The 17,173-nt window shown below is 53.1% G+C and overlaps 1 protein-coding gene across 1 annotated transcript; it reads right to left on the reverse strand.

The window, feature by feature from the left end:
• Positions 1-1,896: 1,896 nt before the first annotated feature.
• Positions 1,897-12,801, reverse strand: DACT2 (dishevelled binding antagonist of beta catenin 2). The gene is made up of 4 exons (XM_055312006.1): positions 12,515-12,801; positions 6,972-7,104; positions 5,541-5,783; positions 1,897-4,636 (listed from the first exon to the last, which is right to left on the reverse strand). Exons 1-4 carry the CDS (start codon positions 12,776-12,778, stop codon positions 3,015-3,017), a joined length of 2,262 nt encoding a protein of 753 aa, XP_055167981.1. The 5' UTR covers positions 12,779-12,801; the 3' UTR covers positions 1,897-3,014.
• Between the last annotated feature and the right edge of the window lie 4,372 nt (positions 12,802-17,173).

Here is a 17,173-nt window from a genome sequence, read left to right on the forward strand (position 1 = left end):
AGAGCTCCTGGCACTTGCTGCCTGAGCTAGCGAGGAGGTGGCTGCAAGGACACGGACTCTACTGCTCTCGAGGGGTGGAGGCCGGAGGTCCAGGTCCAGGGGCAGCCAGCTTGGGGTGTGCTCACCTGACCTCCTCCCTCCCAGCGCCCCCTTCCCCACCAGGCCCCCTCAAGCCTGGGCACGCCGCGGGGCAGGGCTTCCACGGAGAAGTTCGGAGACGCGGGCGTTCAGTCCACAATAAAAGGCAGACATTCTGTTTCCTCACATGACAATAATGACACAGCATGCTAGAATACAGCGGGGTGTTTTCTCTGACGTGATTAAAGTTTTTTCTAATTTTTATGAATGAACGACTCCTGTATATTCAGTTTCTACCTTCACTTGACTTCGATCTTCAGAACTTAAGTTTCTTTTCTTTTGGTTTTTGCTAAAGCACTTGCATTTTGGTCATGCTGGAAGGTACAGGTGGTTTCCAGTGATCCAAAATGTCAGATTGTAAATTGTCCCGTGTAAGAGCCGCTTTAGGGATGGGGAGCGGCTTGTCTGTCTGCAGATGCACGCGACACCCCCCGCCCCGTGATGCCCCTTGGGCCGCCACGCTCTGCGCGGGGGTGGGGGGGGGTCTCTGCTCCATCTCCCCTCCCTGAGCTCTTCGGGCCACATGTGCTCAGAGGAGAAACATGCCCGGAACATACAACACCCAGTGCACAGGTGGGTTGCAGCAGCGAGCTCAGGGGCTCTCCCGCCTGCATGCTGTGCCGGGGTGAGCCAGGACCACCCAGCGGGGTGCGTTCCCATCAGGGGGCACTGGGTCGAGGGGTCAGGGAGGGGAGGCTGGTCTCTGCAGAGCATGGGGTTTGGGCACCAGAGGCTCCTGCTTAGGGCCCCAGAGCCCAGTAACCACCGCAACGAGACAGTGGAGTGGACTGGACGGTGCCGGGGCGGAGAGAACACGCTGACCAGGGTCAGCGACAAATCTGTTTTCTCCTCTCTTTGTCATTGAAATCACAGAATTAGCCCTGCCTGCTTTCTCATAAAGACCCCTCACTCTCCTCCTATGAGGGGGTTGCTTGTGGACCCCAGCACCCCCCCGAAGTCGCCACCCTGATGCCTCAAATAAAGGCCTCTGTTCACTTCAGTTTCGCCTCCTGTGTTGGGTTGACAGCCCCTGGGTCCCTTCCCTGCTGAGTCCAGGAGTCCTGGTGGGGGACACGGCCTGGAGGTCCTGTCCCACAATATGAGGACGCTGGGACCACACAGGGTGGGAAAGAAGTCTGCATCTGATGCCCTTCATGTGTGCAGAGCTCCGACCCACAGCTGGAGTGTGCTGCACAGACGGAAGCCCACTGCCACCTTGCTCCAGCAGGGTGCTGGGGGTGCCCTTGCACAGGCACCACTGCACCCCCCCCCCAACTCGCAGGGAGGGAAGGAGGGAGGGGGCCAACCACATCTCCAGATCTCCGCCCGCCCTGGGGCCCTGGAAAAACCCAAGTTCCCATCATGGGCGCCGCAGGGCTGAGAATTAGACCATTCCCAGAAAACCTCATGTGCAACAGCTTTCCACCCGTTAAGGGTGGGTTTGAATGCTTTAACCACGGATGCGGTTTTTAAAAAGCTGAGGAAGCCCCACCCTCCTGTCCATAAGCAGATTCCGTGAAGCACAAGTGGGAATTCCACCGGGATCCGGAGAATGCCTCATGCCCCCCTCTGTGAAATGCCTGCGTCCTCGGGGTGGACACGGCGCAGCCCCTGCGACCTGCTCCCCATCACCGCCTCAGCCACCACCCCGACTGGCCGAACTCTTTGTTCTAAAATGTCGATTGTTTTTCAAAATGTTTTTTTTTTTTTTTTTTAATGTTCAGCTCTTTAAACTGTATCCTGAAACCAGTCGCTTGTTACACGAATGTCCATAGATCTGCAGATATTTTGGCTGGTTTTCTTACTGTTTTTCCTTCCAAAGTTCTGGCCGACTGTGCATTTGCCCCGGGGTGGGGCCGAGGTCTCCAGCCACCCCCAGGCTCCACAGTGAAGATGTCCCCCCCTCGTTCTTTTGGCCCCGGGCCCAGGGAAGCACTTGGGGGCAGCTGGGAAGGATTCAAGATAAAGCTGCTTCAGGAATTAAAAATGTTGCAATACTCAGCAGGCAGCTTCCCTGAAAAATCTGAAAAGTTAAGGGGCAGTTTCTTTGAAAAATAAATACCAAAAAAGCCTAGTTTTTCGAAAACACTTAAAAAAAAAAAGGATTTTATTTGAAATCATCTCTACACCCAACACGGGGCTGGAGCTGGAACTCACGACCCCGACATTAAGAGTCACAAGCTCCTCCGACTGAGCCCACCTGGTACCCCTCACGAACACTTTTACACTGTTTCCTTGTGTTGGAACCAGAGTTTGGGCCACGCATGTGAGAGATGCATGTTCCTGCCACACGTGAGGGCACCCATGGGGTGGGGACACAGGCCTGGCTGACCTACCATCGAGAGGTGGTTTGCGAAGATGATGGCATGATCCACGTTGATTCACGGGGAGGGCTCACACCCTGGTTTCTAGAACACCCTCTAAGAGAATGCTTTTGGGAGTAATGTTTAGGAGGGCTGCGGGTGATCACGGTGCCAGCTGAGCAGATGGGGCCCGGAGGGGACCACGAGGACCACGAGGCGGACGTCGGTGGGGCCGGGCTGGGACTCTCCCTGGGAAGACGCTGCCACAGAGGCAGCAGGTGGGCTGGCTCTGTAGTCTCCCCCGCATCCACGGGGATGGGGACATGCTCCCAGAGCCTCTGTAGGCCGCAGGGTGAGCCCGGGAACCCACTCCGTCGCCTCTTCTCTGGGGCCTGTCCCCTCCTGTGACTTCAGAGATCAGCCACGTTGGCCAGACGACACACGTCCGCATCCTAAACAGCCAACGAGGTAGGTCCCGGTCCTTAGTCCCGGGAGGGCCTGTGTGTGCTGGTCACGCGCGCTCACTGTGGGTCCTCAGGAGGTCCCTGTCCCTTGTGCAGCCTCCTGGGGGCCTCACACCATGGTCATGACCCTGAGCGCTGCCGGCTGGAACCTTCGGATCTTTCTCCTCAGCGCCTTGGAGGCCTTGATGCGGCACAGTTTGGGTACCGGAGGCAGGGGTGGCCTGCGGGCGCCTGGGACCCTACAGGGCTGCGGGGGACATGTCCCAGGCCAGGCGCCGCCCTCCGAGTCACTGCTGCTGGACTCCCGGTCCCCGAAGTGGCTGGCGGTGTGGTCGCTGGCCCCATCCTCGCTGGTCTCGGCCACCGTGGAACGGGGCAGGGAGGCGCCCTCGGCCGACGGCTCGGAGCCGTCCGACTCGCTCCTGACCCGGGCGTCCTGGCGGGGCAGCTTGGGCCGGGCGCGGGCGCACACGGGCCGGGGACCGCCCGCCCTGCTCGCTGCCAGCCTGTGGGGCCCCGGGCTGCCGGAGATCTCCACGGAGGACAGCCACCTGCGCTGCTTCTTCCGCGCCTCCCCGCCCGCCGCGCCCAGAGCACTGGCTTCCACGGGGAACAAGGCCTGGGCGGGGGCCTGGCGACTCTCCCGTCGGGCCACCAGCAGGGGCACCAGGAGGGGCACGGGGTAGAGTCTGGGCTCGGAGCAGGACCGGCTGGGGGTTGCCCCTGCCAGGGGGGGCCTCCTCCTGAGACCCTCCCCCCACTCGGGGGGCAGAAGGGGGGCTCCGAGGGCCCCCTCGGGGGATGGCTGCCCCCCAAACCGCAGCACCTTGTCACTGGCCCCTCTCTTGGTCTTTGCAGCCTTCATCTTGGGGTGGCCTGTTTTCAGCCCCAGGAGGGAAGGTCCGCTGGCAGCAAATGGGGGGCGGGCACAGTGCCCTGGGGGCAGAGTGGGGCTTGCCCTGCCCCCCTTCCCGGCAGGTGACAGGACTGTGCTCTCCTGGCAGCTGAGAGCCTGCTGCTGAGTCTGGGGGCGGGGAGAGGGGGCTGGCCCACGGCCCTGCTGAGGGGCACCCAGTGTGGTCTCCCCATGGATGCAGCCTCTTGAGGGACTGGGTCCCTCCTCTGGAAGGCTGCTGGGGTGCGGGGCAGCTGCAAGGAGCATGGCAGGTCCCCGAAGCCTGAGGTTGTCCCAGCTGGTGTCTGCCCTCTGGGCCATCACACCCAGCCCTGCTCTCCCTGGGGTGCACACCAACTTCTCCGGGCCACCTTCACTGTCTGCTCTCTGGCCACCAAGCAGCTGCAGGGATGGGGGCACCTCATGTCTTGGGGGTCCATGCTCACCCACACCACCCTTTGGGGGGGTCCCTCGGCCCCGCAGCCTTAGCAGCTTGTCTATATATGCTGCAGCTGGGCCAGCCTCAAAGACAGGTCCAGTCTGGCTGGGGCCTGGGGCTGCAGGGCTGGGCAGGGGCTCCCTCCGGGGAGAGTGGCTATTACTCTGCAGGGCCTCCTTGTGTAGGGAAAAGAGAGGACTCTGAAGAGCCACAGCATGCAGGGGGCTGGGATATGGGTACACCTCCCTGCCACCCTTGGACACCAGGTCACGCTGGTACTTGGGGTCCAGCACGTGCACTGGGAGGTCCATCCCCTGGTAGAGAAAAGATGTGGACTTGGGGTCTGCGCTGGCTTTCTGGAACACCACCTCAGGTGGTAGGACTCTTTCAAGATCACCTGGGAATGAGAGAAATGAGCAAACACGTAAATCGGGGACCCTAGTATGATCCTAGGGTCACATCCCATGCAGCACCATAACCCTGAAGTGCCCTGTGCAGGCCTGGGCAAAAGGCCTGGCAAGGGGAGGGCAGCATGCCATGCACTCTGATGCCAGGTCATGAGCAGCACAGATAGGGCTGGCTCACACCTAACGCCATCACCCGGTCCGGGCTGTGCCCTCTCTGCCACAGCCTATGAGGTGACGTTGGACTCAGAATCTATCATTCCCAGGCCTTCATTCACCCCAGGTTTGGAGATGCCCAGAGAGGCAGGTATCTGTGACCCCACAGTGGGTTCTGGACAGATCGTCCCTGAAGGCATCGCAGACAGGAAGTCATGGGAATATTCACCAGGACAGACAGCACTAAGCCAGGTCTTGTACTAGAAAGCTAATCTGTCCAAAGATGAGGTCGTTTCCTTTTGCGACAGACTAAAGAAAAACAGAGGTTCTTTTCTGAGCCCCTGAGAAGGACCCACGTGTGAAATGAACTCTCTCCGGGGTGCTCTGGCTACTGAGCCCATTCCAGTCACAGACAGATGCCAGTCAGGTCATGTAAGGGTTCTAGAAGGATTTTTAAAATAACTTTCAGATGTTCACTTAAAAAGTAAGAAAAAAATGCTTTTTATCACAGCAGTCTTGCTATAATGGACAGAAGTGGGCATTTGATTTCTGTCTCTATCCAAAAAACCATAAAAAAAAAAAAAAGCCTATAGGTAATTTGGAGTAGTACCTGTGGGATTAGCACCAGTCCCAAATGTACACGGGGCTTCCTTGCTTTGTGCTCAATGGTGCAACAGCCATCCCCAGCTGCCCCCATCACCTCGAATGGGACCTGCCCTCCCCTTCCTGGCTCTCCTTTACCTGTAGACACCGGCCTGGGCCGGGGCACGCCCTCCTCGGTGGCCTGGGGTCCCCATGTGAGCAGGGGGGCTGTGTGCACGGTGGTCTCATCGGCTGAGCGGGGTCGGCAGTCCCCCGCATCGGGGCTGGCCATGGGGTCGGCTGGCAGCAGAGTGCCCAAGGAGGAGTACATGCGGTCACTACACACAGATGTGCAGGAGGCAGAGAGGGAGCAGGAGCCACCATCACTCAGCTCGTAGAAGCCTGGACAGGGTGAAGAGCAGCAGTCAGTGCACCTCTGGGCAGTGGCCCCTCTCCTGCCTTGTGCTGGGGGTGGGGCTCAGGATCTCATCAACGGTGGCACTGGAGAAGGTGGCCAGGGGTTCCCCATTACTATCCACTGCTGCCCCATCAACAGGGTCAATGGGAGACCCCTTCACCTGGGCCCCATCACCCACTGACCCCCGTCCTTGGCAAGCAGCTTTCCTTCCCCTACGTGACCTGGCTTCCAGCCCCTGCAGGGCAGGCCTCTGGCATCCTTCACCACCCACTCCTCGTCCCAAGTGGCAATCGGAAGACAGCACGCTGGGGGCCCTCTAGCTGGGACCTGCCACACACAGTGCACATCCAGACCAGGTCGTGGTTTTTCAAATTAAAAAAAACGTTAGAAGAAACAGCAGACAATGCTGTACGCAGTCTCCGGGGTTGGCCGTGCGATCCAGTGTGGGGCCAGAAGGGGCCATGTGGCCTGAACCAGGCATGTCAGAATGGCTCCTTGACCATCTCCTTATAGCTTTTTTTTTTTTTTTAAGATTTTATTTATTTATTCATGAGAGACACAGAGAGAGAGAGAGAGAGAGGCAGAGACACAGGCAGAGGGAGAAGCAGGCTCCATGCAGGGAGCCTGACGTGGGACTCGATCCCGGGACTCCAGGATCATGCCCTGGGCTGAAGGTGGTGCTAAACTGCTGAGCCACCAGGGATCCCTCCTTGCAGCTTTAAGGTGAGAGACACAGGGCAGCAGGCAAGGGGACGGTGTCCTTATCGCCTTGTCTGACAAATCATACAGATTTGAGATGGGATAAACCTGCAGGCTCAGAAAAACACCTCTGCTGCCTCAGGAAACAGTTCTTCACAACCTCCCTGTTGATCTGACCTCAACAGAGCCCAGGGTCTGTCTCAGGCCCGGCACAGGTGAGACCCTCAGGAGGCTTCTGTTATCAACAGCAGGACTTGTCCCATTAAAACATCTCTCCATGAGCTCACGCACGTGCACTCTCCCCTTTTTCTCCAAAGCACATTTGGGTAGAGGGATGAACTGGTGCATTCTCAGCCCTTTGGGGGTCAGGTGCTCCAGGCGGGCGGCGGGCCTGAGAGCGCGGGCACTGGAGGTGCGGGGACCCCAGGAGGGCTGCCGGGAAGGGGCGGCTTCCACCTCGGAGCTCGGGCTACCTGAGCTGGGCCTGCTGTCGCTGTCGGCAAGCTCGCTGCATGGTCGGCGCACGTCCAGCTGGAGCTCACTGATCTGTCGGTCCAGCTGCTCCAAGTGGGTTTTAAGGCCGACGTCCTGGCGCCGCAAACGGTTCTAGGAAGGGAGAGCATGAGAAATAAAACTGAGTTTGTGGAAGGCAAGCTCGGTGCCCCATGGGACCTTTGCCCTGGGCATATGATTTAGACTCCCCAAATCCTGGGCTCCTGTGCCTCATCCTGACCACTCCCCAGAACCAACTCCCCGGCTCTCTTGTCACCAGAGGAAAGAGCCACCAATCCCTACCCCCAACAGGGTTTCCGTCTCCAGTCACCGACTCTTAAAAACTCAACAATCCTCAGCTAGGTATTTCTTCATAAGAAGACTGATGCAGACCATGAGCATGACGTCGGGATCCAAGGCAGCACCTACCCTGGCACATGGCACAGATGACGGGTTCAGCTGTTGTTCTGAGTTTTATGTGAGAACCGACTTTCCCATGCTCGTGTGCCCTATTCTTTCACTCAGCAGACCCTGGGCGAGCTGCAAACTTATCAAGGGGACAGGAAAGCGCCAGGAGAGAAAACGGGCCCTTTCTGCATACACACACCCCCCCCCCCATATTACAGGTGCCTCTCATAGGCTCTGTGGAACCCTTGGGGACGGGGCACTCAGTGAGGCTCAGAATCTGCCTGGGAATCTTCTTGGTTAGAGGTTCTCACCTTAGCTCCCCCTCAGAGGCTCTATCCTCTCCGGGTTCAGCCATAAATGGGTTCTTCTGAGCACTGGCCAAACACATGCGTGTGAGTAATTACACACATACAACGTGTGTATGTGGTTAATGCTCATAGTACATATCTACACACGTTCCCACATGTAAATAATAAATATGTAGAATGACGAGCACTGAGTGCTTAATAAATGCTGAATCCCTTTTTTCGATCATAAAGCAACACCCTCTTTTCAAGGTCTGTTGCATAAACTTCTTATTTTTATCAACAGTTAAGTTTAAGGCAAACAATGAATAAATGCAATTATGTAGTTTCCCCTGTTTAAGAAAATGATTGTGTTTCGAATTTTTACACAGAAAGTGAAGAATTCTCCAGAGCTCCATAATTTGGGGCTCTGGGGAATTCCTCTTTGCTACTAGGAGAACGCAGCCCAAGAGGGAAGCAGGTGGCAGTCATTTCCGATTCTTACGAGGGAATCATGTGGGCACAGTGTTGGGACACCAGCCCAGGCGATGGTCGGTGGGTGAGGAGCCCAGGGCACATGCCAGGCCACCGTGCCCACAGCCCTTTGCTCCAGGGCCCAGTCCAGGGCTCTCAGAGCAAGCTCCAAGTTTTACAGCAACAGCGTCTTGCAGCCCTAAAACTGTCCATAAACATATCATGGCAGCAACCAGTCCTGAATTTAATAAAAACCTTATAATCCCAGAACCATCCAGTCCAGCCTAAGCATCCTGGCTTCTAGCTTTGACTATTTTTACAAAGGAAAATGTTGCCTAGGTAAACAGCAATAGCAGAGGGAGTCAGGGGGTTTGCAAAGACAGGCTTCCGGCCAGTGACCCCCCCCCCACCCAGGTGAGGAACACTAGATTCAGGCAAAGGGGCCAGGGTGTATTTTTGCTGCACATGACTCTTCTCCTGCCATAAAGTCAGGCCACATTTCCCCAGCAAGTCAGTCCCTCTTCGATGCTTTCAAACATCAGTCTGACCTCTTCGCTTCCAAATCAGTATGCTCTCGACCTCCTGGAGGAGGACGGCACCTAGGATGCCATCCAGTTGGCTTCCTTCCTCCCTCTGAACCCCTCCCCGCCCCCAAAGTCATCTCTGTGCCTTTGTGCTGAGATTAATTGCTTTGTGTTAATGTCTGGCCAGCCAGGCCTTCAGTGGGTGGTTTCTGATTCATGTCCAGAGGCCACAGGCACACAGGCTCTCGAGTGTTCGCAGATGATTTGCTGCATCCTCAGGACCCACCTGCCCATCCACAGGGCTTCCCCATCCAGAGTTTACCCTTCCTTGGTCCCTTACTTGGGGTTTTTACGACTCTGCTTTTCATGAACTCCTTCTTGGCATCTAACTGTGTGCCAACAGTCGTAAGCGCCTTCTGTGGTCAGGACAGAGTAGAATACACTGCAACCCAGCCACAGAGTGTCTCTGTGCACGTATTTCTGCAGAGGAAATGTGAAAAACCCCCTCGCGCTGGGTGAGCAGGACTGTGGTAGCCACATGGATCCCCATCAGAGCGGCCCCCTCCTCCCCACCTCTGTCTCCGGCATCCAGGCTCACCATCAGGGCAGCGAACCCGTGTAAGGGGCCCTGGGGGCAGGGAGAGCACACCTGTGGTTCCTCAGGTTCCTCCCTGAGTGTAAGTGCAGAGTCCCGGGATCCCAGCCACACCTGGGAACCTGCATCTTGACAAGCCTCCCACAGTACGCAAAGGTGTTTTCTGAAGGCAAGAAGCCTAAATGCCACTAAAAACAAATACTGAGCTTATCCCTTCCCCTGGAAGGTGTACTGCGTGTACACCTGTACTCCGCTTGTTTGTCTTTGGCTTTCAACTGCGACCCAGGAGTCTGGGCTCCTCAAGCCTTTACGGCAGATTCAAAGGACAAAGATGAAAAACGTCCTCAAGTTCATGATACACACGTGGCGTCTATTTACTTTTTCTCCTTCCTCAAAGGCTGAGAGCATGCAGAGGAAACATCACTTTGGTGAATCCTGGGGCGCTCCCCCTGCGGGCAGGTGGGGACATGTTACTGCCTGGCTGGAAGGGGGTCGTGGGGCGCTCAGCCTGGCGACAGACAGAGACGCAACTCAGTTCCCACCGATGCCCTGCCCACATGGGGATCTTGAGCAGGTTCCCTCGCCCTGAGTCCCCGAAGCAAGTGTGGCCACTCAGGGAACACACCAGACATCGCGTTTGCAGCTGCAGAGGCAGCCTGCCCTTGCAGGAGTTAGTGCCAGAATCTGCCAGTGAAAAGGACTTCTTGCACGCTGCCGGCCTGAGGACAAGTCACAACCAGCAGAGTCAACTCCTGGGAAATTCTTCAGGATGAGCTTTCCCTGCGGGGTCCCCAGAACCTTTCTTCACTTGCATCTAAAGGCACCTCTCCCACTGACCCCGCAGCGCCTCCTGCTGGGAGGTGGAGCATCCCAGGCGACCACGTCAGGGTCCACCGGGCACTGGACTCCTAGGAAATGGGACGGCAGCTGCTCAGGAAATGCCAAACCTCCCTGAAGATACAACCCCCCGGAAGCTCAGGACTGGCCAGAGGGGAGCAGCTGCTCCGCTCAGAGGTCCCGGGGGCATCATTAGCTCAGAAGTCTAGAATAGGGAGACAGTAAATGTTCTCTTCTGTTGGAGCAACACAAGTCGCTCCTTTATTTGCTCACCAAATACTTACTGAGCACCTACTGCATGCTCCTTTGTGACTCTGGGTGTGGCCTGTTTTGATAAGTGTTCACCTGCTCAGTCTGCTAAGGTCCTAATCGCAGCTCAAATCCCCAGAAAGGCTCAAGCTCATTCCCACTGGGGAACCCCTGCAGGGCAAAGCCTCCGAGGGGCAGGTAGAAGTCCTTCCTGTCCTCGCACGTGAACCGTGCCGCTCCGTCCACGCCAGCGTGGGCGCGGGAGGGGCCCCGAGTTAGCGGGCCGCTGTGAGGTCCGCGGCTGTGCTGCGGGTGAAAGGCTTTTGATTATACTCCTCATCACGGAACTAGTATTACTCCTATTTTTTTCCCTGCAAGAAAAATGTGGAAGTGTTAAGCCCTAGCTGATGTCACACAAATTCAATTATTCTTCTCTTTTGATCACATAATCCATGCCAAGAACAAAGTTTGAAGACAAAGTGTGCGTGTTCCTTCTGGTCCCCACATTAAAAAAAAAATTAAACAAAAAAACCTGTTTGATCTCTTCCAAAGGCTACTTGTAATTAGAGGCTGACAACTCGCAAGTCTGATTTGTGTATTACTTAAGTCAAGTTAATCATCAGCTGTGCTCCTTCCCCTCTGACGAGCACTTCAGGGCAGCATCTCAGCAGCTCCCTGCTCTTTTTTTTTTTTTTTTTAGATTTTTATTTATTTATTCATGAGAGACACAGAGACACAGAGAGAGAGAGAGAGACAGAGACACAGGCAGAGGGAGAAGCAGGCTCCATGCAGGGAGCCCGACATGGGACTAGATCCCGGGTCTCCAGGATCAGGCCCTGGGCTGAAGACCGTGCTAAACTGCTGGGTCACCTGGCTGCCCAGCTCCCTGCTCTTTCACAGGAGCCACACATCTTTGCAGGCAGTGGTGTACTGTGCAAGTAACCAGGACAGACCCCTCAGGACGGGTAAAACACGAGTGATGATTCCCCTCGAAAGCACGTTCCTGCCCTCTATGTAGCAGCAGCTCAATCACAGAGGGGAGGCTGCACAGTCAAGGCCCAGGTTCTTTTCCATCTGCCCCTGTTTTTTGCACTTTGGGGAAGATGACTGGAGTCCTGGGAGGCATCTCAAGACGCTGGACTTCTAGATTCTGGAATCTAGAAACACTTAACAAATCTGTAACCTGACTAAGCTGAACTGAGCTTGAGGCTGCAGATCCATCCTGGCTGCTTTGTTAAGACAGCAGCTTTTAAACAGAACAGATTTGAATTTCTAAATTTAAAAAAATTCTGCTCAGAACGCTAGAATTAACTCCAGCACGTAGGAATCTTTCTGTACAGCCTATTTTTTTTTTTTCCTTTAAAAAATACTGCAGTCCTGGAAAAACTCTTTCTGAGCTATTTCCAACAGGCTAGGTACAAGCCTACAGCAGATGAAGAGGTGGAGGAGCCACCATGGAGCGCCCTCCGTCCTCTAACTAGGAGCTGGCATTTGGAGGAGGCCGGGGAGCCAGAAGAAGACACAAAGGTAAAGCAGCCCTGAGAGGGTCCTGGTTCTACTGCCTCTGGGATTCAGGACACGCCTCACTTTCCAGGTCAGGTTACAATTTAAAGTCAAAGAAGCTTTCACGGGATACCCGCTGAACGCAAGGTTTTGTTCCAAGGCCAGGACAACACTGAACCCCAGCACTGTGTGGGGACGATGCGGGTGCGCCCCGCACGCGGCCTGTGCTGTGTCTGAACCTGGCAGCGGGGACACCTGCTACCCGGGGTGTGACCGCAGGATCCCAAGGAGCCCCCCCACCAGGAGAAGCCCACTAATACGTTCTTAAACCAAAGGCACCGGAAGTCCAACAGGAATGCTCCCCAAATCCGTCTGCGCGGGGGGGGGGGGGGGGGGAAGGAGGAGGCGAAGGGGTGCAGCCCCAGGGCGCCTTTCCCTGTGCTCCGGCCTCCTTGCCCGCTCCTTGGAACCGAGCTGCATCCCCCGAAATCCCAGAGGGTGCCCCGGAATCGGTGGGACAGTCTGCCGGGGGGCAGGGCCCCAGCGCGCCAGGACGCCCCGCGCGCCCCCGCCGCCCCATGCGCCCCCGCCGCCCCGCGCGCCCCCCGCGCCCCCGCCGCCCCGCGCGCCCCCCGCCCCGCGCTCCTTACCAGCTGCTCCTGCAGCGCCGCCAGCGCCGCCTCCAGCCGCAACTCGTGCGCGCGGGGCCCGCGTGGGTGCTCGGGGCGCGCGGGGCCGCGGGGGGCGGCGGGGCCGGGCGGGGGCTGCAGGGCCAGGGCGCCCCGCACGCGCGCCTGCTGAGTGGCGCGCAGCCCCTGCAGCTCGTGCAGCCCCGCGAGCGCCGCGCGCAGCCGGGCGCCCACCCTGCAGCGGTCCCAGCCCGCGGGCCCCGGAGGGCCGCCCTGCGCCCACATCCCGCGCCGGGCCTCCCCGGCCTCCCGGAGCCTCCTCCCAGCCTCCCGGCCGCGCGCGCGGCCTCCTGCGCCGCCTGTCCCCGCCCCCGCCCCGCAGGTCGCCAAGGTGGGGTGGGACCTATCGGTGGCCGCCGAGGGCGGCGTTTGCACACGCCCCGAGGTCACAGCGGCCGCCCCGGCCCGCCCCGTCGGCGCGCCCCTGGGGGCCCCGGGACCCCAGCCCGGGGCGAGTCTGCAGGGCAGGGCGCAGGAGGACCCCAGCGGGGAGCCGGGAGGGGCCGCGAGGGGAACCAAGGCGCTCAAAGGTGGTTGAAGGCTTAAAAAAAAAAATTAAGATGAATTCTTGGGACAGTGCCACATCGTAAGGACCGTGTTCCCATTTTAAGCTCGTTATGGATTTGAGAAACATATTATCCCCTTTTCCTAATGTATATCTGCAGTAGGAATCCTCAGATACGAATGCGTACGTGTGTGTATGTATTTACGTAACAGCAGCTTTACTGAGACGCAAGGATCACGACGATGCGCCTATTTGAAGCGGGCAATTCAGTGGTTCTGCTTCTATTCACAACTACCACTGCGATCACTTTTAGAACATTTTCACCACTCCAGAAAGAAACCATCTGCCCATTAGCCTCACCCTCCATCCCCTACCCCCCCACCACCACCACCACACCACCACCCCTGCACCCTTGTCCTTAGGAACCACTAGGGCCCTGTTATGGACATTCCCTATAACTAGCATCACACCCTAAGGAGTCCTCTGTGAACCCGCCCCATTCTCTAGCTCTGTGTTCCCAAGGTTGCCCCATGTTGTAGAGCGCCTGGGTCCTTCATTCCTTTCTGTTGGTAGATAATATTCCACTGTGTGCACAGACCACTTATATTTATCCATTCATTAATTGGTGGAGGTTTGGGGTGTCTCCACTTTTTGGCTGCTGTGAATAATCTGCTAGGGACATTTGTGTGCTTTTAGCTGGCGGTATATTTTCACGTCCCTTGCGTGTAGACCTCAGAGTAGGTAACTACTGTGTTAGATCTTTGGAAGGACTGCTAGACTTTCTATCTATCTATCTATCTATCTATCTATCTATCTATCTATCTATCTATCTATTTATATTAGTTTCAGAAGTAGAATTTAGGGACTCATCAGTTGCATATAACACCCAGTGCTGGGCAGCCCCGGTGGCTTAGCGGTTTAGCACCACCTTCAGCCCAGGGCTTGATCCTGGAGACCTGGGATCGAGTCCCACATCGGGCTCCCTGCATGGAGACTGCGTCTCCCTCTGTCTGTGTCTCTGCCTCTCTTTCTCTCTCTGTCTCTGTCTCTCATGAATAAATAAATAAAAATTAAAAAAAAAACACGCAGTGCTCATCCCATCACATGCCCTCTTTCATGCCCATTACCCAGTTACCCCAAACCCTGCTCCCTCCCCTCCTGCTGTAGAAACAGCATTAGGCTGGAACCAATTTATGATTCTTCCCTTTCATTTTCTTCTGAAGAGAGAGGTAGAGAGAGGGTTAGACTGGATATGAGACTTGTTCGGTTATGTCTTCTTCTCATCTGTGGACTCACTTATTGGTGTCTTTTGGAGAACAGAAACTCCTCATTTTTCTGTATTCTTATTTATAATTGATTCTTTCTGTGTCATTTTAAAGAAATTTTTGCTCACCTAAACTCTTCAAGATATTGTTTAATGCTACTTCTTGAAACTGTATCTCACTTCTTTTTATTTAGATCTACAGTCCGCTGACAATGGTTTTTATGTATTGTATGATGTAGGGGGATCACTATTTTTTCTTGAATACATATCCTAGCACAGTATTTATTGGAAAAAAATAGTCCTTTTTGAACTGTTATGCAGTACCACCGTTTTTGTAAATATATGTAGGTCTGTTCTGGGCTCCCTTTTCTATTTCATTAGTTTGCCTATCCTGGCACTTGTCCTAATTATTGTGACTTTTTATAATGTGGTGATATCCACTAAAGTATGATCCCCCACCTTATTGTTCAAGGGTGCCTTGAGTATTCTTGGCACTTGACAGCATTATATAAATTTTAGAGTCAGCCGGTAGATTTCTACAAAAAGGCTATTGGTATTTTGATGGGGATCACATTAACTCTATAGCTGAATCTGTAGAGAAATGATATCTTTATAATATTTATCCTAATCCATGGACATGGAATACCCCATTATCTATAAAGATTTTCTTCCATGTCTCTAAATATTATTTTATAATTTTGTGTGTAGAGGTCTTGTACATCTTTCACTAGGTTTATCCCTCCTTTCTTAGTGTTTTTTTTTCTGATAGTATTGTCAATGTTACCTTTAAAATTTTTCTTTATTTTTGTTGATGACATACGGAAATACTGGGAAGGTATTTAATAACTTTGTTAAACTCATTTAACAATTGAATAATTTATCTATAGATTTTAAAAGATTTTTTCCATATCATCTCTAATGGAAGTTTTACATTTTTTTCTTTCCCATCCTTATCATTATCTATCTGTCTATCTATCTATCTATCTATCTATCTATCTATCTATCTATCATCTATCTATTTGGCTTTATTGCAGTGGCTAGGACCTCAGTATAATGTCAAAATAGTTATTATGTCAAGCATCCATGTATCATTTCCAAGGGCTGTGGGAAGGTTTTCTACATTTCACCATTAAAAATGATGTTTGTTCTATGTTTTGTAGTAGTGTTTATCAGATTTAAGGAAATTGTCTTCCATTCCTAGAATGGATATTGAATTTTACCAACTGTGTTTTCTACTATTTTAGTGATTATATTGTTTCTTCTTTTTTTCCTATTAATATGAGTCATGTTAATTGATTTACAAATGTAAAGCTAACTTTGGATTTCGGGATGAATCAACTTGGTCATGAGGTATTTTCCTCATTTATATGTTGCTGAATTTAGTCTGATAGTATTTTGCTTTAGAGTTCTGCATCTGTTTTCATGAGTGAGGTCAGCCCATCCTTCTTTCCTGTAAATTTTTTTCTCAGGTTTTCAGAATCAATGCTATGCTGGTCTCACAGACCAAGTGAAAATATTCCTTTTTGATATTCAGTGTAATGGTTTTTGTAAGATTAAGATAATTTCATTCTTAAATGTTTGGTAGAGCATTAATGAGGCCATTATACCTGGGTTTTGTTTTGTTTTGTTTTTTGGTGTAAAAGTTTTGAATTATGAACCAAAGTCCTTGAATTACTCAGTCCATGTAATTACTCAGACTTTCTGTTTCTTCTTGTGTCAGTTTGTTGCAGATGATTGTTATAATTTTCTTCTCAATGTGTCCAGGTTTTCAACTATGTTGACATAAGTGTCCAATAATATTGTCTACAAATATTTATTGAATCTTTAGTGATGTGTGCTCCCTGTCCAGCTTTTTTTCTGTCATTTAGTTATTTGTGCTTTCTCTTCTCCGCCCCCCCCCCCCCGCCCGATCAACTTTAGTGATGCTTTAGCAATTTTATCAGTTTTTTCAAAATACCATCTTTTCACTGGGTGTTATGCTATATGTTGGCAAATCGAACTTCAATAAAAAAATATATACAAAAAATAAAGAAAAATACCCCAAAATACCATCTTCTGACTTCAGTGATCCTCTCTGTTTTTTTGTTTGCTTTCTCATCCATCAGTCTATCTTCCTCATTATTTGCTTCAGTCTTTTTACCCTGGGTATAATTTACTAGGTTACTTTTTCTAATTTCTTGAAATGGATTCTTCACTCATGACCTCTCCTTCACCCATCTGGCCTTGCTCAGACCTTGTCTGTGGAGGGCAAGAACTTGTTACTAGGAAAACATTGGGGCCTGCCCCTCATTAGATAGTGTGCATCATTTTGAATGGCTTGTAGGTTCACCTTGCCTGCTTGGGCTACGTCTGTACTTGGAACTTTGTGCAGAGGAGTATGAGGACAGCTCTTGTGTGGAATGGCTTTAGAGAGGAAGACTCGTGCATGGAATCTCAGGTTGTCCTTGAATGAGATAAATAAAAGGCATTTTAGTGATCCTGTACTTATTTCTTTTGCTATTGTCTCCTGTCCTTATTGCCGTAGATGGAAAGGGGTCTAGTTTTCACTCTCCTCGCTACTCATTGTTGAATCGTGACAGTGGTAGGCTCTGATCTCTCTCTCTCTCTCTCACACAGAATCAAAGTGGTATCCTCTATCACAAGTGCCCCTGAGAAGGAGTTTGAGCCCAAGGAACATTTTTGGGGTCCCCAGCAGGGAATTGGATTTGTACCAAGGCCCCAAACTCCCTCACAAACTGTCAGTAATTTTTCCGGCTTTTCCATCCTTTACCTCATTCCTGTTTCATGATCCTGTCCTTTGTATTCCACGAACTTGGAATCCTTGTCCATTTTTGAACTTTATCTTTCTTTG

Source organism: Nyctereutes procyonoides, unplaced genomic scaffold (genome assembly GCF_905146905.1).
Source record: "Nyctereutes procyonoides isolate TBG_1078 unplaced genomic scaffold, NYPRO_anot_genome, whole genome shotgun sequence".
NCBI classification, from domain to species: Eukaryota; Metazoa; Chordata; class Mammalia; order Carnivora; family Canidae; genus Nyctereutes; species Nyctereutes procyonoides.

Excerpts from the sequence above, each read along its gene's own strand:
- DACT2 (XM_055312006.1), bottom strand. The coding sequence starts at position 12,778 with ATGTGGGCGCAGGGCGGCCCTCCGGGGCCCGCGGGCTGGGACCGCTGC. Across the intron at positions 7,105-12,514 it reads CGGCGCTGCAGGAGCAGCTG|AACCGTTTGCGGCGCCAGGA; the intron begins GTAAGGAGCGCG and ends CTCCCTTCCTAG. Across the intron at positions 5,784-6,971 it reads CGACAGCAGGCCCAGCTCAG|GCTTCTACGAGCTGAGTGAT; the intron begins GTAGCCCGAGCT and ends CACCCTGTCCAG.